Raw genomic sequence first — 26,861 nt, forward strand, 5'->3', positions numbered from 1 at the left:
CGGCACTGTACATGTCCTGCGCTGATTAGTGCACGAAGGTATGTATCGATCAGGAAAGATACTGCAGAGGAAGCAAGCTACGAGTAACACAACATGGAATCCCATTCGTTCAGACTTCTCCGAACATCTGTGCTGGTGATTACAGGCATGCCGCCGTACGCTAGCGGTGTTTGGCCACCCAAGCTTGCCAAGGCGACCTCACCTAAGCGAGGTCGCCCACATTCATTCAATTGACACTTGCAACAACGTCGCCCAACGACACCACCTCGACAACTCACCCCCGCTGACTTCTAGATCACATATCTCTGGTGCGCAACTTTCCCTACGACGTCGATATCACCTTTGACTAACAATCGCAGAATCAGCCCATCATGGTCAAGAAGCGAGCATCCAAGTACGCAAAACTCGAAAAGTCTACACTACCGCGGCCATGAAGGACTAACAATTCCCAGCGGTCGCAACAAGAAGGGCCGCGGCCACGTTAAGCCCATCCGCTGCTCTAACTGCTCCCGATGCACTCCCAAGGACAAGGCAATCAAGAGATTCACTATCCGCAATATGGTTGAGTCTGCTGCCATCCGTACGTCACCGCCACCGCCTTCCACACCACGATTGAAAATGGGATTGGAAGGAACACTGGGCTGACCTGATCATGCAGGTGATATCTCCGATGCCTCCGTCTTCCCCGAGTACACTGTCCCCAAGATGTACTTGAAGCTCCAGTACTGCGTCTCCTGCGCCATCCACGGCAAGATCGTCCGGTATGTCACGATTGAGAAGGGAATATCGGGGAACTCGGACAGGCTTCTAACCCAAACGCAGTGTCCGTTCAAGGGAGGGTCGCCGCAACCGTGCTCCCCCGCCGCGTGTGCGATACAACAAGGACGGAAAGAAGGTGAACCCTAACCAGGCTGCCCCGAAGCAGGGTGTTGCCGCGTAAACGATCGAAAGCACGATCGCAGGGTGTGATGATGAACGCATGGCGCATGGTACGGTTCAATTGGTGTCATACTGGAAATCATGCATGATTCAATGGAGGTTAGGCAGGCCAATATGATGGTTAAGGCGAGAGCTTGCTGCAACAGGTCGCGAGAGCGCCGAGGGCTAGCTACGAGCTTGTAAAACGAATATCCGACTCGAGCTGCGTCAACCTTCATTCCGGTTCAAGTGTGATGTTGTGCATGGCCTTTCCCGTGAGCGCTCGATGATTGCGCTCTATGAGTTGATCTAAAAAGTCTTCGTGCGCCGTTGCAAGCCGCCGTACGACGTCAATCTGGTACAAGAATTTATTGGATGTTAGAGAACGATAAGCGCTCTAAAAGTGTTCCTCAGCTTTGTTTGACTCTGCCTACGAAAGCTTGTGTCATGTTGTTCTCAGAAGTCTCATAATGGTATCGTGGAGACTGATTGCTTCAGTAATTATAGCATAGGGTTCGTATAGACAGCCGCATGCAGTATCAACATCGCCCAATGATTTAATCCGCCCGCTTCTTGCTATCGCCCAGGTCACCTCCCTCAGCCTGTCCGTTCAAAGCCTCTCCGGGCTCGGTAGTCTCCCAGTCCTCCGCATTCTCATCCCAGTTGTCTAACTCCCGATCCACATCCGGCCTGACAATACCAGACTCCTGCCTATCCTCCTCAACGCGGGATTCGCCAAGTTCAATATCCAAATCATGGTCGTCGCCCGCAACCGCACCATAACCCCGCGCAACCCGCTTCCGCTCAAGCATACGCTTATGGTACCAATTGCACATAGTCAGCGAGGTCAGCGAGCCGAGAACGTTCGCAACGATATCGAAGTAATCAAATTGGCGATCGATCTAATATTGTCAGTCATAGCCCATCAATGCAGGTCATCTCCATCTCCAGCCTGCCGATACCGGTATGCTTACAGGCAACAGGCCCTGCACAACCTCACTCGCCACCCCAAGCCCAAGCGTAACAACGACAAGTGTGTATTGTACGACTTTCCGCCGGGACGTCTCGAGGATCCAGTAGAACGTCAGCGTCAGCAGGGAGAAGGCGATGAAGTGCAGAGCTTTGTCGGATTGCTTGTAGGAGGGTGTGACGTTGTATTCTTGCGGAGCGAAGCCGCCGGCGGCGGAGATGAAGATGAGGGCTGCGAAGGCGCCTAGTAAGGTGTTAGCTGTGCGTGCTGCATGAGGTTGAGGTGCGGAGAATGGCTGAGCTATCGGTGCACTGGAGGCTGTAGATCGCCTTGGGCAAGGCAATTCGGTCTGAAGCTCGCAATGTGTAGAAGCTCTGGTACTGCTTGTAGGCGGAGTGGTTCACGAGCTGCAGCTTTTTCAGGCGGACGGCGCAGCTCGGCCAGCCATGACGGCGTGCACATACCTGCAAACGGCTTCCGAATGCGCATCATGTTTGGGTGTCAATTTTTGCTACCGAAATGACAGGAGCATAATATAACGGCGCGTGTAGGAGGTGTATCGGCTGCGATCGGCCAGCGTATGTCGTGGTAGACGTGGAGCTCTGGCTGGCTTGAATACGAAGTTGGACGCTAAACCTGTTTCGGTGACGTATGCAGCCCCGGCAGCACAGCGTGGGGCGAACATTGGGGCGTCGATCACGGAGTAAACTGGAACTTCACCTAGTGGTGTCTTAATGCCCTTAAACGTTCAGGGTGTACTAGTCGGTGTTTCTACGATAATTGCACACCTATCAAGGCTCCTGTGAAGCAGACAGACCGAAATAACCTACCTTAGGAAGAGATGCTATATATGGTATATTACCCACGGACATCTTCGTCTGACTTTTCCTAGTGAGCTTGATACTAGAACATTGTCACTATTCCATGTATTTCGTGCATGCCAAAACCTTGTTTCTACAAATTTTCGCTAGGACTTCAGTATTGAAATGTCCAAAAAATCAAGAGGTGCCCCACAAAGTTGATGGAGTTGATACTTTCCTCATCTCGATTGCTGAGACGACGTTAGATCGCCTCCAATCCTAGTATGTTTATGGCGATTGTCTTGTGACTCTCTTGCAGTGCAGTGGAGCGCTCTTTCGTGCCACGCAAATACGGTGTGTGGGGAAGAATGTAGTCTTGATATACTCAGAAAATAAAAGCGTTCACGTTCTTGAGTGCATGATCTAGAGAACTACAATCAGACGATATTTGACTATCCACATATGATACTGTTGTTAGATACTATATTTGGCTATCACTCAACTCGTCTGCCAGCTTCTGATACTAAGACATTGCACACAGACATACTTGCAATACCGAGTACCTTTCAAGAAACGACCCCTGAAGAATCACTGCATGTGCTGACGAAGATATTACCATCAAGCTGTGTCAATGACCGAGCCTCCGATATAATGCTTGCGTCGGGTGACCTTCGCCGCATCGGAAAAGCCCGCTGTGTGAGAGCCAACAAGCTGGTGAGAACGTCGTAGATCAGCCCGTAGATTTTAGACAGCATACATGGATATTTTGGAAAGATCGGTGTATCAAGTCAAGAAGGTAGTAAAGGAAGTTAATATTAGGTCGTGAGAGCGACCACAGTGGGCGACACAAAAACTGAACTTGATAATGCCAAATTCTCAGCTTCCTATGTCGAGAGGTTGGACAATCAGCTGTGAGCTTAGTATCTAATAGTATAGCCTAGGGTGATTCGCTCTATAATACATATTCAAAGTTATAACCTGATAATATATGCCCGTATCTCGTGTTGGCGTAAGAGCCGGTTCACCTTTTTGTGTCAGCCACTGTAGACGCTAAGCTTGAGGCGCGCAGCCCCATTTGGAGTAGCGTTAACCTAACTGAACGAGACGAGGCAGGAGCGACCCGCGACTTGCTCCGCAACAACGACCGAGCAGACACCGCGGCCCTTCAGGCCAACGCCCAACATCATTTTTCATCTCAGAGTCATCGGCCTCCATCTCGCATACTATCGAGCTTCTTCCATGCTTGCTTTCACCTCGCCGCGACATCTGTACGAGGTCGCAGAGCGGAGGTCGCGGCCATCCTGAGAGACCGGGTCGCTCTTGCCAAGACCTCCCCACAGCGTGAACTCCATGTCTCTACATCCATCATCGCGCGACCGCCTGAACCATGCACGCCCCGTCTCCAACGCGCTCCGTTTGCGTACACCCAATGCTTCAATGAGCGATGAGGCCATGTCCAACGGTTCAAACAATAACAATCCGGCGGAGGGGCTGGAGACTGCGGCCGAGGATGACCCCCGGGTCGCGCGCTGGCGGGAGAACTATCTGCGCACCGAAGCGCGCATCACCGCTCTATTAGGAGGTGATCAGATATATGATGGGGTTGATGGAGAGGCCGCCCGACTAGCTGATCAGCCCGCCGTAGATGCGCCCGCAGCACATGACGCGCGCCCGACCGCGACACCCAAGAAAGCCGCCCGGACAATTGACGAAGATGATTACGGGGACGATGACGACGAAGAAGAAGAAGAAGAAGACGATACCCGCACCTCCCCACTCCTTGCGAAGAGCGCCCCGAACGGCATCCCCTGTGCTGCCATTGATGCGCCAAGCCTTCGGATATCCTCGCTGTCCAGCAAACTGGGCATCGACTTCATTGGCACTCCGAGCGCCGAACAACCCAAGTCAGCTGACGATGTGCGCAAGAAGCTACAGCAAGACAAGGAGGCTGCCGAAGCAGCGGCCAAGCGCAGCTTCTACACAACGTTCTACACCCTCGAAAGCGACCGAGATGCCATGCTGGAACAACAAAGGCTCGACGAGCTTGACCGGCAAGTTGAGACGGAAATGTCAGGCCAGTCTGCAGCCACGCCTGCACCCGGCGCAAGTGCCGCTCCTCAACAAGGGACGCTGAGCACGACCAATCTGGGAGCGTCCAGTCTCACCTTGAAACATCTCATTGCGCGTATAGATGCAGAAAGAGACAAAGTCAAAGCTAGCGACACCCAGCTACGGAGCTTGATTAGCGAAGTTAGGAAGAATCGCAGCAAGTGGGCCAATGAAGACCGTGTTGGACAGGAGGAGCTGTACGAAAGTATGGAAAAGGTCATTATGGAGCTCAAGGCAGGCGAACACGCGAACCCTTTCCTTCAGCGTGTGAACAAGAGGGAAGCTCCTGACTACTACAATGTGATCAAACAGCCCATGGACATCGGGACCATGATGAAGAAGCTCAAGCAGCTGGCTTATAAGTCGAAGAAGGAGTTTGTAGATGACCTCATGCTCATCTGGGCGAACTGTTTGAAGTACAACTCCGCTTCAGATCATCCCCTCCGCAAGAAAGCTCTCTACATGCGGAAAGAGACCGAAAAGCTTGTGCCACTTATTCCCGACATCACAGTTCGCGATCGCGCAGAGGTCGAGGCTGAGGAGCGCAGAATGCGCAATGGTGACGCCGATGCAGATGGCGCTGATGACAGTGAGGACGAGGAGCCGATCATGGCGTCTCGCGGACGCAAAGCACCAAGTAAAGGTGGAAAAGGCAGCAGCGCAGCGCGAAAAGCACCTCCAGCAGGTCTGGAAAGTACGCCAGATCAAGAAAATAAACCAACAGTGCCGACATTAAACCACACCGTCTCAAATCTGAAGAACGAGTTTCTGCGCGCAGACTCGGAGATGGAGGGAAGTGTGAATGGTTTTGCCACCCCACCGCCTGGTACCCTGACGCCCATTGGCCCTAACGGATTGCTTCGCGGCGGTGCTCATGGCAGTCAGGCAGACGTATCTGAGGCCGATGGCACTGGTGCTTCAGTCAGCGGCTTCCCGGAAGAGGATGCTGACTTGGATGATCTCGAGTACAAAACTTGGAAACAGGTCACCAAAAAGGATCGAGCTACGATTGCAGCTGAACGTCACCGGTTGTTCCGGGAGGACCAGCTTCAGCCAGACGAGCCCGCTATATTACGTAGCAGAGCGGGCATGAGAAGATGGGCCCGACATCGTAAACAGGCTATTGAAGAGGGGGCTTCAGGTGCTTCGACTTCTTTAGCGGAGGTCAAAGATGGCGTGCAAGCTACTACCAGCCAAAGCCTAGCTGAGGGCATCGCGGGAGAAGAGGAACGGCAGGTGCCAGATTACTACGATCCCGTTTGTACAATTCCAGACCTGGACGAACGCTTGCACTGGGTCGAAGACTCTCAGGGACACGTCATTCAACAACATGAAGAGTACATGCGGCTCTTACCAAGTGGACAGTTCACTGCACCGGACAGTGCTTTGGCAAAGAAAATGGAATCTAACATACGCCAAATGCAGGAGACAAGAAAAATCTGTGCTAAGATTGGGATTGTCAAGCAAATGCAGTTGCAGTCGCAGGTACGACATTCTTACATGCTTCCTAACTCTACCTACTAATTATCATAGATGTACCAAAATCAATTCCAGAAGTACGATCCCCAGCCGTTTGTCGAGGCTGACATCGAACCCGTGGTCGTGTCTGACGATGGGCCAGTCATGGCACCCTATGTCTGTCGCGCAGCCTTGCAACGGAGCGTTGGCAAAATTTTCTACCACGCCGGCTTTGAAGAATTCCAGCCCTCAGCTTTGGACGCAATCACCGACATAGCAGGAGATTTCTTCCAGAAACTTGTTGCAAGCTTCGGACTCTATCGAGAAACTCCAAAGATGAAGTCAGATGTAGCAGTACCTGATGCGAATGGTACGCCTACACACTGGGTTCCCCGATTCACCCAGGAAGAAGCGATTCTACACTCGCTGCAAGTGAACGGTGTTGATCTGGAGACTGTGGAGACATACGTGAAAGATGATGTTGAGCGGCTTGGGACCAAGCTTGCTGGCATGCATGATCGGATGCGCTCTTATTACGCCGAGCTTCTTCGTCCCGCTCTCGATAACGCTGGAGCCGATGGTTCTGGCGCCTTCAACGATGGTAGCGAACAGTTTGTTGGTGGCGATTTCGCAGAAGACATTGGTGAAGATTTCTTCGGCTTCAAAGAACTTGGCTTGGATAAGGAGTTTGGTGTGGCGTTCAGCGTCCCATTGCACTTGTTGCAAAACAGGATGCACAACGCATACCAATCTCAAAACACAAAGTATGCCTCAACACCCAAATGTATCAGTCCGATAGCTAACATCACTTTAGCAACGTTACCACCACTGGTGCTCTTATGGAGGAGCCGGCGAAGTTCGAACCGGTCACCGTACAGAATGTCACCAAACAGATCGGGCTCATGCGTACCTGGTTTCTTACAAAGCTGCACGACAACAGTAATCAGTCACTTGTCGAGGATGATGACCTGCCGCCTAAACAGCGTTTCCCTAAGCCACGTCTTCCTCCGACTGGAAAAATATCTAGCCCACGTAAACGCCCACTGAGAGAGCAACAACAAATGGCACGAAAGAAGCGAAAACTAGACGAAGAAAAAGATGAAAATGGCGGCAACGATCAAGGTTCTTCTGCAAACGGTAACCTCATGAAAGGTCTCGGCAAACCTGTGGGAAAGCTTAAGCTTGAAATGCCTCAAAAAGAGAACCAGAATGTCGCCGAGCCGGAGAAGGATGACGGCAGTGCTGTGGGGATGATTAGCCCCGAGAGCATTCTTGCGGCATGAGCATGATACACCATGTCTTGTGTCATCGCCATCACGCAATGCAACATCGATTTTTGATTCAAGTATAGAGCACTAGACGAGTGCATAGGGCGTCGCATTTACTTTTCGATTATGTCACTTTCACGCTTGCCGCAAGAGCAACCGCCCGCAGGCTTTCAATTCTATCGCTCTCTGAATTGTCTGATTTTAATATCATTACAACCTCTTCTTATTTTGTCTGATACCCGATGGACCAATGGATTTGTCTGACGAACGGGCGCGACAAGTATCCTGTATTTTGGCGTTAATTAGTCTCGCTTTGGAGACTTCGGTCGGATTCTTTGAAGCTGGATCTGAATCCTCTGAGGTTGTATACCCTTTCATCTTTGGGAGCTTTTGCGGTATGATCGCTTGAGGAGAGGCACAGGGCAGTTCGCATGCAAGACTGGTTTTCATGATTCTGTATATAAACTGGCAAGGTACAGCGGTGGTCTCACCGGAGCAGGCATAGTTTTGTCAATATTACCGCGACCATCATACAATTTGGTGCAAGCATGCTGTACTGTCTGTGCCCGATACGTACAATCAGGATACTGACAGTGACAAACTCCAATTCCCACATTGAGAGTACGTATCTTCCGTCCCGAGATTTTTTTCGGTTTCATTTAGTCATTCATTCTAGGCTATCTGACATTCACGTAGCGGCAGATTGGCTTTGCTGGCCATTCGAAAGGTGCAGGCACGCAAGAATGACAGCAGAAAGCGACACGTACTGTACCAATGACGTCGTTGAGAGCAGACGTCAATCACTTCAGATATAATTTATCTGCTATGGCAGAATTCCAAGAGTCTTGATCGAGCCTGATTAATGCTGCGCGGCCACATTGTGATATGCCCTGACTCTGATAGCCGAGCTGAAATTATCAATGATGTCTCTAGCGCGCGGACTCTTTGCGCCCGATCTTCCATTCCTCTTACACCTCCAATCAATTAATAGCATTTGCTGTTTCCATCTCGCGCCATCGTGTGTGCTAGCTATCTGTCGCGTGTCGGTGAGTTGTGGTGTTCCTACTATTGTTCCTGTCGGCATTTTTGGGTCTTAGCTAACGGTGCGACGAGACCACGGTTCATCTCTTCTCGACTTGGACCTTCTGTCACTTCACCTCACATCTGTTCACTTCCACAATCGACTGTGCGCACCACTTTATACGAAGCGCAGCGGTCATCTCATAGCATTTGAGCGTTGCCTTGTCTCTGAGTATATCTAACTCTTGTTTATCGGCCGCGATTTTCCCGTTATTGCATTTGATCAATCCATGTTCTATTCTCTTTGCATCACGACCTAAAACGCAACACAATGGCACCGGCAGCACCGGCGGCTGTCAAACGCGCCACTTACGACGGCTCACGTCCTCGTTTTGAGTCTCTTGAAGCATGGCTGAATGTCTACGGCAATGCTGAGTACGCTATCTACAAGCGTGATGCAGCACCCAAGGCGTTGAGCTACGAGGACTGGTCAAAATCGGAGCACGTACTTGGCCCGTTCTTATGGTATACGACCTTAGATGTTTGGGAAGAAGACTCTTCGAGCGTATGTCATGCCTTTGCAAATTTCTCTCATCAAAGATTTCTGATGATAGTAGGACGAAGAGTCTGACGTGGAAGCACCCGCATTCACTGCACATGTTCCACCGAAGCAACAGCCGAAGAGAGCGGCGATGATGAACGGACACGGAAAGCGTGGCGCCGCCAAATCATCACCCTCTGTCGCGCAGTCGAAATCAGAGGATGCGGCAGCTGCGGCGAAGCGCAAGAGGAAACCCAAAAAGCCTTATCTTGTGAAGAATCCCGCTTACAATGATTTACGCTGAGCTAACTTGCGATAGTCTGAAGACATTGTCGTGTCAGACGTCAGTGACGAAGTCGAAGAGTCAAGTCCAGCTGTCGAGGTTCCGCCTATTGTAACGACAATCCCAACCAGTCCTACTAATGGGCGACGGAAGTCGGGTGGGCGTAGGAAGAAGCACTATCTTGTAGGTCGCAGCGGCACGAAGCTGCGACTGCAGCACTAACACGTGGCGCCAGTCCGCAGAAATCATTTCACCTGAAGATGAGGATGATGATCCTATGGCAATGAACCATATTGTCGCCAGTGCATCGACTGCCAACGAGCCTAGTGCGTTTGGTATGTTGCACTTTCAGATTGCTTGTGCCCCACCCCACTTCATCACTGTTCTCAATAGCACGCGACCACCTTTCCTTATCCATTGATCCATGATAAATTATCATCATCATTTGCGCAGTCGAAGCAAGCTAAAGAGTCTTCCAGAACACTCTACCCCAATCGCAGCAGCGACATCCGAGACACCTAAAGGGAAACCTGGCAAAAACACAAATAAGAAATCACTTGTACGCGAGGTCTCAACCAATTCGTTTCACTACTCTAACGTTGTCTCAGTCGCAAGCAGTCGTATCAAAAGATGATGATGAACTAGTTGACGCGCCTACTGATGCCACTACCACGCCAAAGAACGCTGCCGCTTCACCCGACGGTCCGGGCTCCTCCTCGAGGCGAGGACTGCGCACCCGCACGCCCGCCCAACAGCGACCGTATTTTCACAACGCGCAGGTTTTCGATGATCTAGTCTCTGATGAACCCGAAGCAGACACTAATTCACAACCATCTCCTCCCAAACCCAAACAGAAACTCAAGCTGACCGGCCTGGCGCAAGTTTCATTTCCTGAAGTTGAAGAAGAACGACAAGAACCAGAAGGACCCATAATTGAACACAATGATGATGATGAACTCATGCTTGAGCCCGAAGAGCCTCAGCCTGCGAGGAAGGCTCACTACAAAGGCAAAGGTCGAGCGTGGAAGAAGACTTCAGATGATGAGGATCAAGACTACAAATCCCCAGTCAAGGTCAAGTTGGATCAGCCGACGCGAAAGCTTGGGCGAAGAAAGTCAACTCAAACAATAGAAACGCTAGCCGATGCACTGGGGAGCGAAGAATCTCCACAGCAACTGCGACAGGACGAAGAAGAGGAGAAGCAGGTCGACCCGGTCCCACAAAGCCCCGCGGCAAAACCCGGCAAGAAGCCGCGTAAGCCACGAAAGATATCTCATTTGTCTGAAGAGTTCGTAAGAGACGATTCAGACACTGCGCCTGATGAGCACAAAGGACCAGCGAGGAAGGTTGAGCCCGAGAAGACACAATCGATTGGACTTGTAAACCTCGCGCAGAAGACGCCCAAAAAGAGAGGCCGCCCCAGGAAGTCGGATCAACCTACGCCCAATTCTAAAAACGCATACACGACAACGAACGATGATCTCATTGTAGCTGCGAAGGAATCGCGAGTCAGAGCGCCTGCAAAACCAGCACCATCACCCAAAGAGAACGCAACGACATCAATCACAAAAGCAGCGGATGAAGAAAGCATCAAGCCAGAAGCCAACGGAAGAGGGCAACCCAGAAAGTCCGCAACACCAGGAAAGATGGCAAAGGCCGATTATCTTGATTCAACGCTTGCAACGCCATCCAAGAAGACATCTGAGAGATCGGCAGAGGTCATTTCGCTATCAGGATCCGATGGTGAGGATGACAGCGAGCCGGAAGTCATCTCGGGAAAGAACCCGAGCCGTCGCATGGAACGTACACTTACTTCAGATCTTCAAGCGCTCGACGAGAGCGGGAAAGCAGTGACTCTTCCCGGCCCCCCCGTTACAGAAGCTTCGAAACCAGCTAATCCGCCGCTCGATTCTTCTTAAGTCACTGTGCAATGGAGATAGCTAGACGGAGGTATGTTTCTCTTTATGTTACATTCGGTGGCATCGAGTCGCTACGGCGCATCTGGCGAGGAGGCATCATATTGTACGGCAACATAGCCAGGCGCATGTAGGGTTTTGTCTGGCTTTTGGTAAGCGGTAGGCTTCTAAGGGACGATGTCCGTAAGCTACATTAATGCATGTTTGTCCAATGTTCGACATGCTTTGCAGTGAGGATCATGGGATGATATGACGTAACGTGAACGAGGAAGGATCGAAGGTCGACCATGGGAAGGAACGACTTCTGTGCAGATATATAGCCCTAAATTCTTTTAAGTCTCTCCTTCGATTCTCGACTCGGTCATCAACAAGCTTATCACGAACCCGTCGCTGAGGCCTTGCATCCCCGTCACCAACCCAGGTGGCGAGCGTACAATCTTGTCAAGTTCATCAACGAAAAAAATGAGGCACGCATTCGAGTGGCTGCCACACTCCTTGCGAAGACCGCTACCATAGAGGTAGACTAATATCCTTCTCTTCCAATTTGTTCAGCGATCTGGATGGGTTCTGACTAGGTCCTGAGCTGCCCCTGGGTGAGTTTTATCTTTCTTTGGATCTTGATGAACGATAGCTGATAGTCCTGGACGAACGTCTTCTTCGGCGCCGTCAAATATACAGCCGTGCCCACCGTCTTCAACTACCTCTATACTTCACTGTCATGTGCCTCAAAGCTCGTGCCGAACAGGTTCCAGCATGTAGTAATTGGCAGCATGCCACGAGCGGTTCGAAGATACATAGTTTGAGATCAGCGTCTCCAGACGATGCGCGCGATTCTAAACAGCAGTCGGCTGCTAGGGTCGCGCGCATCACATACACAAGCGCTTGACCGGTGACGGAGGGTTATGTGGGGCTAGAGACACAACACACCAAGTGTTAATCACAGCCTCGCTTTTGGGTTGGAAAGTATGCCACTGCTGGCCGCAAGGCTTAGCCTTTCCGTAGCTCCAATCATGACAAAGTAGCCGAATTATTTTCAGCTTGCCCTTTGCTCGTCAGACACGATGAAGAATGTTATCATTGGTTTCTTCTGTGTAGGAGCAAGAACTTGTGGAGAGGAACGAACTATATTGCGCCTTCCCGAGGCAATACTCCTGATCAGGCTGATGAAAAAATTCCATGGTCGCCTCATGATCCAGAGCGGCCACGATAAAAGTCTGACAATGCGCAGGGTCAGGCAGATACGGTAGATACCGCACTCATCAGTTTGTACCACTCGAGTCTCTTGCCAGAAGACAAACAAGACGCAACAGCGATCGACGCTTACGAAAAGCCAAGAAAATGCTTGGGGACATCAGTGACCGCATGCATAGATCATGCCTGGTTCACAAAGATTCCAGCTTCTGCACTTAGTGTTGCATGCATTGCGGCGATTATCGGAGTGCTTATTGTCGAGAATGGACGACCACTCGATCAATGGAATCTCATCATTTCACATAACGCCATCGTGTCCTTCATTGCTACTTTGTACGTTTGAAAGACCTATATCAAATTTTGCTGGGCATAGCTAGCGTTGCCTATCATCCCCATCATGCTGAACATCTTTTTATAGACTATTACGGTCTGGTCCGCTGGCAGAAGCAATCTGTCATTGTGGAAGAGCTCAGCGCTTGCAGGTCTCGATGGTCGTCTCGATGGATGTCAAGATTACAGTTCCGCCGTGCGTGATCGTCAAGAGTTCGAGCATATATCAAAGACTTTATATGCAAGGCACACGAGGACCATAGGTTGGTGATGAGTCATGACGTCTGAATATACGAAGTATCCCGCAAGTCTACCTCGACCCACCGGCAACGCTGGATGTAGGTGTTGTGTTAGAAGTTACCGTGCGGTCCAGAAAGGAAAATGGACGACTTCTGCTATAGGACTCATGTCAATGCATCGTAATGGCTTGAAAGTCGGTATTGATACCGATGTAGACGAATATTTCCCCGAGGAATGTAGTGCGAAGTGTTCGACCTTGAGCGATCGATGAAGTCACATCATGGGTGCATTCCTATTGAGGAAACCGCTCGACTTAAAGTCCTTTTCAAACACAACACTTGCACTTCTGTCTCAGTCATTGGTCACTATCAGCGAAAGGCATACCGTCATCGCGTATCTTAGATGACCAAAAATGCTCATATGATGCTACATTGCCGATGCGGTCATGTCTTAGGTACAATGATCGAGCTATTGCAGTGCACAACTCTTGAGCCTCTGCCACCATATCGTATCGGTCGGACGATTCGAGACTAGACCGCGTCAGAAGGAGGCCAATCAACACATAGAACTTCTCAGTTCTGAATTGGCAAAACATCTGCCTGTGAACCTTGGTCTGACCACATCTCTGCTTCAAGTCATTGATCAATGTCCTCCGATCAAATGCTCAGCTCAATAGCAATAGTCCTACGTTGACTCGCAGTTGCCCCGGCACTCGGACGTTGAGAAGTGTGCTGTACGACCATAAAACCCAGAAATTCTTGAATGAGCGCTGCTTCCTCGATCAAGTACGATGTACAAATGACATGACTAGTTTGTTCACTCAGCTGACTACAGGAGGGGTTCTGCTCCCTATATAACCTCCCAAACTAGCCCTTGGTGTCATCCAAGTGTACAGCAGCACTCTCACTAAGCGCTCTTCCACTCTAAATCCTCAGTCCCCTCACCCTAGCAAAGTAGTACACAACCCCAAACGCCAACCCACCCAAATGACCCGCATGCCCCACTCTACTATTCCTATCATTTAGATAATACCCATCGAAAATCGCATAACCAGCAATCAACGCCCACAACGGCACCGGAACAATCCCATAAATCGCAAACGTAGTCTTGGGATACAAGAACGCCGCCACAGTCCCCACACCCATCACACTCCCCGAGAACCCCAGCGCCGTCGACTGATAATTCCGATTCTTCATCGCGACGTACAGCCATCCCATGCTACCCGCGAAGCCCGACCCCACAATCAGCGTCGCCAGCTTGAGTGGCGTAAACCCCGGCGTTGCGGCGAGCATCGAGCCCATGTAGAAGAAGCTCAGCATGTTACCCGCGATGTGTAAAATTTCGACGTGGGAGAAGACGCTGGTGATGGTGGTCCAATAACGATGTTCTTTCAGGACGCCAACAGGCGAGAGAGACATGTTTTGTAGGAATTTGACGAGAGGTAATTGGTGGCCTTGGCGGGCTTGCTCTTTGAGGTACATGGCGTATACGAATATGCCGGTGTTGAGGCCCATGATGCCGTAGATGAGACGCGTGTTGGAGGTGGCATTGTCGCCGTAGCCTTGGTAATAGGTGCGGCGGCCTAGGCCTAGGCCTGGGAAGGGTGTTGTAAGCTATCATGTCGCAGAAGTTGGGAAGGAACCAAATCGGATGCTCTGAATGGATGTGATATTCAAGATGAGTCGAATTCTTTGCTAACCCGCAGCGTGCATAGAATTGCACGCGTCTACTATCTCCAAGATGATAGCACCTGGTGTTTGCGAGATGATACCATAGACGCGTCCTATCCTTTCGCCCGCACATTTGATTGAATACGTACCTGCATGTTTACCACCAAAGAGTTTGGGGTCCATCTTTGGCAAGTGAGGAGATCTGGCTGCGCGCAAAGTAGACATGGCACTGAAGGAGGACGGCCGAAGCGTCCTCGTCAGACGCTGAAAGAGAGACATGGTGTATAACGTCAGGTCTTTGAAGAGCTAATCGCTTGCAATATATGGCAAGAGCAGTTTCTTGACCGGAGCTGTGCTACCAAGGGCGACAATTGTGCCACGTGAGCACGTGCCTAAGGTTGAGATGCTACGCGGTTGTCAGTGCCTGTTTACGGATGTTGACTGGGCGTCTCGTCCAGATGTGACTGCTTACAAGCGAGTGAGTGCAGTTCCGTCCAATCAAAGCACGATGCTCTGTCAATTCAATTCGATATCGCACGGCACAGACGAGGTGAAGGAGGGTAGAACGTCGGTTGTCAGGGTGGCCAATCAGCTCCCGAGTCCGCACGGATCGTCGGGCGGGCCCTTGAATTCTTGAGCCTTCTGATCTCCACCAACACCACACGCACGCCGTGCAGCTCCCTCTTACTACTCCCACACATACATTTTGCGGCCGCCTGGAACTTTCTCGCTGACACACTCTACTCTTCAGGCCATAGTCTACCGCGCGCTGTTCTCCCGGGGAACTGAACCTTCACCGACGCTCACCTCGACTGTGTGACGTCCAGCTTGACGGCAAGCGTTTGAGCCCCACCACAAGGCCCGGTACAGCGAGTCGCCGCCATTCTTGGGCGCTCTCCGACATACACACCGCACCACCCTCACTTCTATCTTCGGCGTTGCTGCCTGCCTACCGCCCAAAGAACGAGCCGGATCCCGCCTGGGCACCCCACATAGCCTGCTGTACCAGCACAAACAACCCTCGCTGCCGTCGCAAAGTCGACCGCATATAGCTGCCCACCACTCTCATCACATCGACTGTGTGTCGAATAGCACCGCAGCCGGCGGACCTTCTCCCAATGGCTGACCAAATCACCAACCAACTCGCGGCTACGTCGCTTAGGTTCGTTAATGCCTTGTCGCGCCAGCCGCGAACACTAACAATACTTCCAGCGAACAATCGCCCTTAGCAGGCGCAAACTGGAAGGATAGTCTCAAAATACCCAATAAAGATACACGAGTACAAACAGAGGTATGCGCGGCGCTTGGTTTGCGACCGGTCGGCAAGCTTGGACTTACGCGCTTCATTAGGATGTCACCGCAACAAAAGGCCTCGAGTTTGAGGATTTCTTCATCAAGCGCGAGCTTATGATGGGTATATTCGAAGCAGGGTTTGAGAAGCCCTCACCCATCCAAGAAGAGACCATTCCGGTTGCCCTCACCGGCCGAGATATCCTTGCGCGAGCGAAGAACGGTACCGGAAAGACTGCGGCTTTCGTCATACCCACCCTCGAACGCGTCAACCCGAAGAGCCCGAAGACGCAAGCACTCATCCTTGTACCCACCCGAGAATTGGCCCTACAGACTTCGCAGGTATGCAAGACGCTAGGTAAGCATCTTGGCATCAATGTCATGGTTTCGACTGGTGGCACGGGCCTAAAGGACGATATTATCCGTTTGTCTGAGCCTGTTCACATCATTGTCGGCACACCGGGTAGGATTTTGGATCTGGCAGGAAAGGGCGTAGCCGATCTGTCCACCTGCCAGACTTTTGTCATGGACGAGGCTGACAAGCTTCTGTCACCTGAGTTCACTCCAGTCATAGAGCAGCTGCTTGGGTTCCACCCCAAGGACCGGCAGGTTATGCTCTTCAGTGCCACCTTCCCCATCGTAGTGAAGAGCTTCAAGGTATGAACCTGTATGAAATACGTACAAGCGCCCTTTACTCAGTCCTTCTAGGATAAACACATGAACTCTCCGTACGAGATTAATCTTATGGACGAGCTCACTCTGCGCGGAATTACGCAATACTACGCTTTTGTCGAAGAGAAGCAGAAGGTCCACTGCCTGAACACGCTGTTCAACAAACTTCAAATCAACCAGTCGATCATCTTCTGCAACTCTACCAATCGTGTTGAGCTGCTCGCGAAGAAGATCACTGAGCTTGGATACTCTTGCTTCTATTCGCATGCCCGCATGCTTCAGCACAACCGTAACCGCGTCTTCCACGACTTCCGCAACGGTGTCTGCCGAAACCTTGTCTGTTCTGATTTGCTTACCCGAGGTATTGACATCCAGGCTGTCAACGTTGTGATCAACTTTGACTTCCCGAAGAACGCCGAGACGTACTTGCACCGCATCGGTCGCTCCGGACGATTTGGACACCTGGGTCTCGCTATCAACCTGATTAATTGGGAGGATCGCTTCAACTTGTATCGCATTGAGCAAGAGTTGGGCACTGAGATTCAGCCGATCCCGCAGGTCATCGAGAAGAAGCTGTATGTCTACGAGACCCCCGAGAACATTCCTCGCCCCATCTCGAACTCCCAGCGCAATGCGCAAGGCCAGGAGCAAGATGGGGCTGTTGCCCGCAACAACCAGAACGGCCGCGGCAACTATCGCGGTAACCGTGGTGGCGGACAGTTCCAGGGTCAGCCTCGTGGTGGCGCCGGTCGCGGACCTCCGAACCAGCAGAACCGCCAGAATAACCAGAACGGCCACAACCCGCAGCGTAACGCTCGTCCCCAGCCCGCCGGTCCCGCATAATAGGTCGGTGCACGGCGATGAGGGGGGTTGTAGGCTGTCTGAGCAGTTCTCGTTGATGTCCAGCCATCTCACATGTCACGATTTCTCTTTGCTCAGTGGCCGATTTGCGTTATGTGTGCATATGTTTCCTGCGTTTTTTTTCTTTTCTTACGACTATATGAGCGGCTGTCGACGAATCGATGTGGGAGACCTGGATTCACCCTCGGATATCGGATCGAGTTCATCGGCGCGTACTGGAGTCTGCGATTTCGGGCCGTCCATTTGTATTATATACCTTGGGTCTGTTCCTCGATCTTGGGTCATTTCCCTTCTACGGCTGTTGAGCCAGTCCTCTTTGGTGTTCATTTGCGGTCTTGGCGGAGAGTCCAGGCTCCGCAATGTTTTTCTCACTCTCTACAGCATGCTCGCTGGTGGGTAATTGTCAAAAGTCCCTTCACGATAGAGGCACCGACGATTCTCCTTGTGTTTTAATGGCCGTCCGGCATCGGAACACCCTGCTAGACACGTCTAGCTACGTCGGACTCCTACGACTCTCTCTCCGCACCATCATCTGTCTCATCGCGTCCGCCAACCCTGAAGATATCCTTTGGCTCTCATCAGCTTTTTGTCATCACACTACCTCTTCACCGGATGCTGGCGCAAGCTAGCAACCATCGGATTTCCTGCAGTTCTTCTCCCTCCTCCCAGGACTGCGACATGTGGCGCTACTTTCCGGCTCACGTCACCGTTGATCATCTCTTTTGCCCACGTGGTTTTGGGACTAGATCAGTCCGGGCGCTTATCTGTAGTCACCTCACTATCGCTTCTCAACTGTTGGCCTGGGCAAAAATTCCGGCAGAAGCTCGACGGGGTGGCTACAATCAGCAGCCTGGTTGAATGAAAATTAAAAAAACCATACTCATATGTAGAAAACATTCAAAAGAATTTTTAGGGCCCGGTTGAGCCTACGGGCATTCAGAGGCGCGGCTCAGATGCTGGCCTCGTGGCAGCTTTCGATGTCTCTTGTCCAAAGATACTCAATGCAAATTTCCATCCTAATCGTTGCTCTCCCCACCTGTGAATTGTACGTTTCAATGAGCCTACGTCATACAACATATAATCGTGCGTGCGTAGGGCGACCAGAGTGAGAGAATGCGAAGGCTAACGTGCCAGGGCACATTATCAGCTTCGCCACACGTGATTAGTGAGAGCCAGACAATGCGACAGAGGAGATGGCCAGTGCATGACAGAGTAAGAGAACACCTGGCCCTGGGCTGGCAAGTCCGTGGCTCCTACTCTAGATACATTAATAATGCTTGTCGGGGACACATGTGGAGGTCTGAGATGTGCAGGGATCAGTGGGTGGCTATCCGTGTTAGGCAATACCCACGGCGAGCTTCGAACAGGCGCCATGTACAGTTGAACGGAAGATTTGGCGGCGGCGGCGGCCACGCGGGCTTGCAGAACCCGTCTGCACGGTGGAATCGAGATGCGGGAGCTCTACGTGTCCCGATCCGGGGTACAGAAGAATTACCACGGCGGGTCAAGGCCCGCAGCCATTGTAGCAGGTCTTGGCAGGGCCCGCGGACTGCACCCGAGCTCAGCCCAGTAGAAGTAGACACTGTGGTCTTTCGCGCCACGAACGATAGAGCATAAAAACCCTCCGCCGCTCTGCCTGAAATTCTCCCCCACCCACCTGCCGAGTTCTAGCTCAATTCGACCCTTCTTTTTCTTTATACTTCTGTTTTTGTCAGAGTAGGAACCATGCGTTACAGCATCGTCCTCACGGCCGTCCTGGCCTCGCTTGGTCTGGCTTCCGATGTCCACGAGCTCAAGGACGACACCCTCCAGGGCTTCGTTGAGGAGCACGACCTTTCTTTGATTGAGTGTAAGTTTCCCAGCTTGCGATTGCCTTTTACCACGTTTCCCAATCGCATACTGACTAATCCGCAGTCTTCGCACCCTGGTGCGGCCACTGCAAGGCGCTCGCCCCCGAGTACGAGTCGGCGGCGACGACTTTGAAGGAGAAGAACATTCCGCTTGCCAAGGTCGACTGCACAGAGGAGCAGGAGCTGTGCAAAAAGTACGGCGTCGAGGGCTACCCCACCCTCAAGGTCTTCCGCGGCGATGACAACATCACACCCTATACCGGCCAGCGCAAGGCCGACGCCATAGTCTCGTACATGACCAAGCAGTCTCTGCCTGCCGTGTCCGATGTCACCAAGGATTCCATTGACGAGTTCAAGACCGCCGATAAGGTCGTCCTCGTCGCCTACTTCGCTGCCGACGACAAGGCCTCCAACGAGACCTTCACCTCCGTTGCCAACGGTCTCCGCGACAACTACCTCTTCGGTGCCACCAATGACGCCGAGCTCGCCAAGGCTGAGGGCGTCAAGCAGCCAGCCCTTGTGCTCTACAAGTCTTTCGACGAGGGTAAGGACACCCACACTGAGGCTTTCGAGAAGGAGGCTATCGAGTCTTTCATCAAGGTTGCATCGACCCCTCTGGTTGGCGAGGTCGGTCCCGAGACCTACAGTGGCTACATGGCCGCCGGCATTCCTCTCGCATACATCTTTGCCGAGGAGCAGGATGAGCGCGACACTCTAGCCAAGGAGCTGAAGCCCCTTGCTGAGAAGTACAAGGGTAAGATTAACTTCGCCACCATCGACGCTAAGTCTTTCGGCCAACACGCTGGTAACTTGAACCTCGAGGTCGGCAAGTGGCCCGCCTTCGCTATTCAGAAGACGGACAAGAACCAGAAGTACCCTTACGGGCAGGACAAGAAGATTACCGAGAAGGACATTGGCTCTTTCGTCGAGGACTTCGTCAACGACAAGATCCAGCCTTCCGTCAAGTCTGAGCCTATCCCTGAGTCTAACGATGGCCCTGTCACCGTTGTTGTTGCCCACGAGTACGAGAAGCTTGTCATCGACAACGACAAGGACGTCCTCCTTGAGTTCTACGCTCCTTGGTGCGGTCACTGCAAGGCTCTTGCTCCCAAGTACGAGGAGCTCGGTGCTCTCTATGCTTCTCCTGAGTTTTCCAAGCTCGTCACCGTCGCTAAGGTCGACGCCACCGCCAACGACGTCCCCGATGAGATCCAGGGTTTCCCCACCATCAAGCTGTTCCCCGCTGGCAAGAAGGACTCCCCCATCGACTACTCTGGCGGCCGTACTGTTGAGGACCTCGTTGCATTCATCGAGGAGAACGGCACCCACAAGGTCAAGGCCGCCATCGAGGCCGTGAAGGAAGCTGCTGAGGACGTCGCTGAAGAGATTCCCGAGCAGGCCGCCGCCGCTTCCGAGAAGGCCAAGGATGCTGCTGAGTCAGCCACAGACAAGGCTAAGGATGCCGCCGAGACTGTTGCCGATAAGGCGGAGGATGTGACCGAGAGCGTCAAGAGCGCCGCCTCGGAAGCGACCGAGAGCGCCAAGTCTGCGGCGTCTGAGGTTCACGACGAGTTGTAAATTAGGATACCCCGTCTCCCTCTTTCTGTGTTCTGCCTTCCTGTGCCAGTGGGATGGCTTGGATGGATGATGTGCATGGATACTGAATGAAAAGCATGATATAAAAGCGATATGATACATGCTTCGGTGGGGGTTTTTTCATGATTGATGGCATTTCTTTCCATGGGCTTGGACGCGCTTTTGGATCATCACTGGGCGGCGATAGCTAATGGAGTTCCGGGTTGATAAGTTCATTACGTGTGTTCTGCGATGTATGATATGGTGACCGACCTTCTGTGTGTTTTTGTGTTCGTGTGTGGGAGTAGAATGTACATGGTGGAGCAACTCCTGGTGGAAGCTTTCTTGTCATACGTTCAGCACCGCCCAAACACCCGACAACCTCGTCAAACTATTTCTTTAAATAGGGAGTTAGGACACAGACTGGTAAGACGAGAAGATGAGTTGTAGCTGGGCGTTTGATTGCGTTCGTTGAATTTGGGGCGTGGCGAATATCAAAGTCAATGTATGGGGTCGCGCAAGGAATAGCAGAAAAGGTTGAATACTTTCTGCTAACAGATACTAAAATATAGTCGAACATGAAACATAATATATAGAAGTAATAAGGACAGCCAGTGTATCACTGTATGTACTCAGTAATGAGCTGACGCCGAGAATTTGGATGGCCTCAACAAGCTAGCCCTACATGGACTAGCACCACCTTTAAGTCCAGATACAGACTCGTACTGTCCCCTTAACAACATTCTTAGGACACCGCCACAACGCTTCGTTCAGCACAGGAACGTATGGCGTGTTGTCCAGACGGAACAGCCCTCTTTTGGCACCACGAATAGGTATATGAGCACACCTGGTGTGGCGCAGCCGTTTCACGGAATCGGGCGTGCTGTTCCCGGGGCCAAATGTTCCTTCTGGGCGTTGGCCTAATCTTAGGCATACATAGATATACATACTTTAAGAATACCTTCGCACAATATTCTGTTAGAATTTGATTCATCGACCCGCGTGTACCACCAATCAGCAAACGTGGTCGCACTTACCATTCGCAACCACAACCGGACACCGCTCCATCGCAGCTCCACCACAAGCACGTCTCTTCGTTCTCGCACACCCACCACTCAAGCCTCCACCCTCAACAATGGCAGTCGTGACGATCAGAGATTACAGCGCCCCCGCGCCACGCCCGTTTTCGCGCCAGTGCCCCAACTTCCGCCTCCCCTGGTTTGGCATGTCCACCTCCTACAACCTTTCCGTGCAATCTCGCAGCGAGAAACAGCGTCGCGTCGCTTTCCTTATGATTCAGGCCCTGCGACTCGCATACCTCATCACCACTACGAGTCTGCCCATTTCTCCGTTCGACATTCCCTGGCTACTCACCAGCGTCCTGTTTTTCTTTTTCGTAGCGTGGAATCTGCACCTGATCGTCAGCATGGAGGGCGAGAGGGTGGTTTTTGGAAAGACTTTTGGGAGGAAATGGTTTGATAGGTTTTTGTGGGGATGTGCGGGCGCATATGCGGGTGTTTTGGCGTTCAGGGTTGTTGCGGGGTGGCCATTGGGGACGTGGACGGCGTGGGCGGTGTTGGATTTAGCAATCTTTGGGGTGGCGTGGGTGAGTACATGGCGGGAAGGCGCTGTGATCTTGGGGTAGCGAAAATTGGTTGGAGGAGGAGACGAGGATGGTGTGTACGTAAAGAGGGCAGTCGAGATGCAGTGCTTGGTTGGAAATGTGGGAGGGAGTTGTATAATCCGCAGTGATACAAGACACGATACAGTGATACAACGTGGCTTCAACCGAAGAATCACAAAACACATTTATCCAGTAGCTCTCGTGGGTCGTTGAATTAACTGGTCTTCAGGAGTGAAGAGATCAAGCACTCCGGTGGACATGTCTCGCTACTATCCCAACTCAACCCTTAACATTGATCATCACCCTTTCCCCTTTCCCGGGTCACCGCCCCACAATCGTTCAAACCCTCCTTCAACCCCCTCACGTAACCCTATCACTCCTTATCCTTCTTTTCCTTATCCTTTTTCTCGTCATACAATTCCCCAATATGTTTCCTCGCCACAACCAGTTCCTCTTCGAATCCCGTTTGTGGGCCTGGCGTCGGGAGAATGAAGGGGCCAATGTCGTCGTAGAAGGGGTTGATGTCCGGGTATGGGACAAGCTCTCGTTCTTGTAAGGAGCGCCTGTGCTTGCAGCCGATGCTGCCCTCGTTACACGCACCTACGTGATCCTCCTCAGGGGTGTTGGGTTGGTAGAGTTCCCAGGATTCGCACTGCTCTAGGACTGGAGAGAGTTCTGGGTGCTCTGCGATCCAGGCGCGGTCTTCGTCTGTGAAGGCGGAGCAGTCCCTGTTGACGAGCGACAGGCGATCTGCTACCTCACGACCGCTTGGTGGGAGCGGCCTTTTGTGTGCACCCTGAGGCGCGTAATGCGCTGCGCCATATTCCACTAGCATGGTTGCAGTAGGCTTGCTGGAAGTGGTAATGAGCGTTGTAGGCTTGTTGGTGACGATGGTAGGTATAGAGCGGATTAGAGGAGCGGCGAGCACAGGGCTGCTGATGAGGAAGGCGAGGGTTGCGGAGTTAGTCTTCATGATTGTTCGTATGTTACTGGTGCCAATGTGGTATTGCGTCGTTAGTGTACTGAAGCTTCGAAAGCGTGGCTGATGGTTAAGCGTGTTGTAAGAGTATCTGAACTTGATCGGTGTTTCCTGGTTTTGACTTGAAGTGCGTTGAAGCTGTGATGGAATTGCATGCAGAAATTTTGAGGGATGTTGATCTATATCCGCGACCCTAAAAAGCGATTTTCGACAATCTGCCTCAACGAAAAGGCATCTTGTGGACTCAAGAGGGACTGTCCCAACACTCCTTGGGGTGGCCCAGGGTACATTCTCAGTCAGCCGAACTAACGAAAATTGTATGACTGTAAGATGCTTCCATTTGATGTCATCTGCACTCGGATATTGTGACCAGATAGGATTCGAGGGTAAAATTGTACCAACCGCGGGCGTTCCCACCGTGGTTGCCAATTTCTACCTAGCGCAACCCACGTTAGCATCGTAATGTACATATTCTCCACTTCGTACTTGGTACCCTTCGTCCAGATCCTCGCTCTGTATATCCACGGTTCGCGTCACCACAACACTCAACGCGCCTTCACTCATCCCCTTTTTGTGCCCCGCACCCTTCTTAAACCATACGACTTCTTCGCAGTGTTTGTCGTCTACATCCTTACTATTCTCACCCGTGCCGTCGCTCAGCTTAGTGAAGCCGCCGCTACTAGCCGATTTGAACGTCTCCATATGAATGTCCTTCTGTTGTGTTCGGTTTGTCTTGTTGTGCGATGTTTTGTTGAGCGCCGATTTGGTGTGTGTGATTATGGAACCGAGGTGCAAAGCCTTGGCTACCATGCGGAAGAGCGGTTTGAATGAGAGAGCACATGCGGCAAGAAGGTAAAGTCCTGGTTCGATGATAGTCCAATTGATTAGAGGTACGTTGGTGACTAGTTTGTTAGCAAAGGACCAAGTCTACGGTATATCGATGCTCACATGTGATATCGTCCAATATATCCGTCTTAGCGAAGACCACAGTCCGGATAACAGAGGCTATGATGCCACTGTGAAGAGTCAGTGCCGTAGAAATCTTATAGGCCGGGTATATTACATGCTACCAGTCAAGAAGATCAGCATCAAGCCGATCTTCCTTCCGGTCGAGACCTTAAGCTCCAGTACTGTCCGTATCGGTAGGCAAACCACGACCAGATCAGTGACGATGTTTGGTACACTGCTGCTATAAGCGAAAGCCACGGTGTCGAAGCAGTGTCCTCCTGGTATCGTTTTATCCCAGCTGTAAGGGAATGGGGTACATTGGAAGCATGTCGCCGCGAAGAATGAGATGAATGCTGCGAGGATCACCACGAAAAGCCCCCAGGCGATGCCACGCTCAAATTTTTTCGTGAAGACTCGAAGATAGAGAACGACCACGACGAGTTTTGGGAAAGCAACGGCGGCTGGGTGGAGGAGTTCGTTGATTATGACGCCTTTGAAGTGCTTGGATAGGCTTGAGGGATCTCTTTGAAGATTGAATGCAGCATGTCGGCCCGTTCCAGCTCTCTTCACCATGACTGTTTTGATATCAGCGAATATGATATTTAGCGATGTCTTCCGACCTACGAATGCCGACAACACATAGCCCCAACTCCGCCAGCCATGCGAACGGTATGATAATATCCTCTACACCGAACTGAGTCGAGGTGAGGTAACGCGCATAGTACCGAAGGCCAACAAAGACTGTACAGAAAATTATCATTAGCGACGCAGTCGCGATGATCGCAAGGCCATTATCTTCAGCCAGATACTCTGGCGAGTACTGAGCGACCGGCGCGTTCATTGTGCATAAAGAGGCTGCTAGAGCCCGTGGGTGCGAATGGCTTCCAGAGTCTGGCTGTCAGAGCCTGACGAAAATCACAACATGAGTGGATGTGTGATAGGAACGGCGAACCATCCCCGAAATATGGGCTCGTGCCAGGCACACCGACCCAGGAGGAGAGGCCCAAGGAATATCCTGCTTGTGATAGCATTGCGTAGGCGTGAGGTGGTTTCCCGATAGGGTAGAGAAAGTGATGCTCGCAGGGATCGTATTGCGGTAATGCGGAGGGCCAGGGCCATTGAATGTGAAACGGGCAGTGCGTAGCGAAGGCAACTCTGAAGCGAAATGGGATGTGGCAGGCACTGTAACCACCTCAGTATCACATCAATTCCTCGAGGGCGCAATATGAAGACAACTCCTAGTAATACTTTCGCTTGCGCATTCCTTTGTACGCTTGTCTACCATTCCATCCCACTGCTCTGTTACCGCATAGCAATCGAAGTTCAATCTCAGCATACAACGTCATAGTATAGGCTATCATCACAGGATAACTAGCAAAGCGACGAGAGAGTTGTCTCGGAAAGAATGAACCTCGTCTTTCTTCGCTAGCAAGAGCAACTATTGGTGAATTTGCGCTGCCAATTGACCGCGAAACATGCGTAATGTCTGGCGACTCGTATGGTTCGCTCACACGCTTTCTTTCTGTTTTCTCGATTCATGTTCAACTCGCAAGGTGTCGCATCGAAGCAAGACCACGGAATCATAAGCCTTCTAGAAGCGATGTATCCCTTGTATCCAGAGGTTTCTCTCTGGGGTATACCAAGAACCTGTGTGAGGCTTTCACTCGAAACCCTAGGTCTGGGTCGGTACTCAGGTAGCCTGCATGAACGTATAGGGTAGGGCATCCCATCTGAGCTCATTCACTGGTCGAATCGATGCGCGTACGTGAGCGCGTATGCAGTCGACAAGACTTCTAACGTGACATAGCTTCCAGATACCGACCTAGGCAGTTAGTGGTGGGAATTGCGCGTTGGCTGTCACTGATCCAGATTTTGTGCTGTTGTGACAACATGAGGCTGGGTCGGCTGAGGAGATGACCATATCTTGACAAGGGGCTACTGCGACTTTCCTTTGTCCGAGCTAATATCACTGAAGATGCGCCTCGCATCATGTGAAGACACTTCCCTTTCGACTTGTGCGTACGTGTCCATGTACGCGCAACAAGTCTTAGGAGACAAACGCCGAACAACGAGAACAGCTATGGGCGTCGCTTCCGTGGAGGCCTGTAAGGCTAGATGGTAGCGTGGGGACGAAATACGTTGGTGTTTGAGACAGATCGTGTTGGAGAGCGCGTCTGAAGTGAGATGAGGTATAGTGCACGGGCCATGGCGAAAAGAGGAAAGCGGGATCCTTTTGGAAACGAATTACGCACAACACAGACATTTGATTATAGCTCTGTTTCCTTCAAGTATGCCTGGACCACGACTTTACCAAGGAACGTTAAGTATGCATTCCTACTATGACATCA

General features: G+C 51.6%; 9 protein-coding genes across 9 annotated transcripts; 5 read left to right on the plus strand and 4 right to left on the minus strand.

Annotated features, from left to right (window-relative positions):
• Positions 1-371: 371 nt before the first annotated feature.
• RPS26A (40S ribosomal protein S26) lies at positions 372-940 on the plus strand (the record flags this gene model as incomplete). Its single annotated transcript, XM_056218269.1, has 4 exons — positions 372-394; positions 453-580; positions 659-761; positions 823-940. The coding sequence occupies 4 exons, from the start codon at positions 372-374 to the stop codon at positions 938-940; spliced, it is 372 nt and encodes a 123-aa protein (XP_056067534.1).
• Positions 941-1,475: 535 nt separating this feature from the next.
• On the minus strand, positions 1,476-2,380 carry N0V89_009519 (uncharacterized protein; the record flags this gene model as incomplete). Its single annotated transcript, XM_056218270.1, has 3 exons — positions 1,476-1,820; positions 1,893-2,131; positions 2,353-2,380. 3 exons carry the CDS (start codon positions 2,378-2,380, stop codon positions 1,476-1,478), a joined length of 612 nt encoding a protein of 203 aa, XP_056067535.1.
• A 1,658-nt stretch (positions 2,381-4,038) lies between these two features.
• On the plus strand, positions 4,039-7,538 carry SPT7 (Transcriptional activator spt7; the record flags this gene model as incomplete). The annotated part of the gene is made up of 3 exons (XM_056218271.1): positions 4,039-6,282; positions 6,331-7,019; positions 7,070-7,538. 3 exons carry the CDS (start codon positions 4,039-4,041, stop codon positions 7,536-7,538), a joined length of 3,402 nt encoding a protein of 1,133 aa, XP_056067536.1.
• Positions 7,539-8,874: 1,336 nt separating this feature from the next.
• Positions 8,875-11,286, plus strand: N0V89_009521 (uncharacterized protein; the record flags this gene model as incomplete). Its single annotated transcript, XM_056218272.1, has 5 exons — positions 8,875-9,108; positions 9,161-9,355; positions 9,404-9,550; positions 9,603-9,702; positions 9,986-11,286. The coding sequence occupies 5 exons, from the start codon at positions 8,875-8,877 to the stop codon at positions 11,284-11,286; spliced, it is 1,977 nt and encodes a 658-aa protein (XP_056067537.1).
• A 2,681-nt stretch (positions 11,287-13,967) lies between these two features.
• N0V89_009522 (uncharacterized protein) lies at positions 13,968-14,897 on the minus strand (the record flags this gene model as incomplete). The annotated part of the gene is made up of 2 exons (XM_056218273.1): positions 13,968-14,638; positions 14,864-14,897. The coding sequence occupies 2 exons, from the start codon at positions 14,895-14,897 to the stop codon at positions 13,968-13,970; spliced, it is 705 nt and encodes a 234-aa protein (XP_056067538.1).
• Positions 14,898-16,124: 1,227 nt separating this feature from the next.
• On the plus strand, positions 16,125-17,519 carry DHH1 (DExD/H-box ATP-dependent RNA helicase dhh1; the record flags this gene model as incomplete). Its single annotated transcript, XM_056218274.1, has 2 exons — positions 16,125-16,661; positions 16,713-17,519. 2 exons carry the CDS (start codon positions 16,125-16,127, stop codon positions 17,517-17,519), a joined length of 1,344 nt encoding a protein of 447 aa, XP_056067539.1.
• Positions 17,520-19,262: 1,743 nt separating this feature from the next.
• PDI1 (protein disulfide-isomerase precursor) lies at positions 19,263-20,965 on the plus strand (the record flags this gene model as incomplete). Its single annotated transcript, XM_056218275.1, has 2 exons — positions 19,263-19,386; positions 19,452-20,965. The coding sequence occupies 2 exons, from the start codon at positions 19,263-19,265 to the stop codon at positions 20,963-20,965; spliced, it is 1,638 nt and encodes a 545-aa protein (XP_056067540.1).
• Positions 20,966-22,959: 1,994 nt separating this feature from the next.
• On the minus strand, positions 22,960-23,559 carry N0V89_009525 (uncharacterized protein; the record flags this gene model as incomplete). Its single annotated transcript, XM_056218276.1, has 1 exon — positions 22,960-23,559. The coding sequence occupies one exon, from the start codon at positions 23,557-23,559 to the stop codon at positions 22,960-22,962; it is 600 nt and encodes a 199-aa protein (XP_056067541.1).
• A 352-nt stretch (positions 23,560-23,911) lies between these two features.
• N0V89_009526 (uncharacterized protein) lies at positions 23,912-25,354 on the minus strand (the record flags this gene model as incomplete). The annotated part of the gene is made up of 5 exons (XM_056218277.1): positions 23,912-24,001; positions 24,052-24,467; positions 24,514-24,581; positions 24,629-25,088; positions 25,138-25,354. The coding sequence occupies 5 exons, from the start codon at positions 25,352-25,354 to the stop codon at positions 23,912-23,914; spliced, it is 1,251 nt and encodes a 416-aa protein (XP_056067542.1).
• Between the last annotated feature and the right edge of the window lie 1,507 nt (positions 25,355-26,861).

The sequence above is a fragment of the Didymosphaeria variabile genome (genome assembly GCF_027946475.1).
Source record: "Didymosphaeria variabile strain IMI 356815 chromosome Unknown scaffold_7, whole genome shotgun sequence".
NCBI classification, from domain to species: domain Eukaryota; kingdom Fungi; phylum Ascomycota; class Dothideomycetes; order Pleosporales; family Didymosphaeriaceae; genus Didymosphaeria; species Didymosphaeria variabile.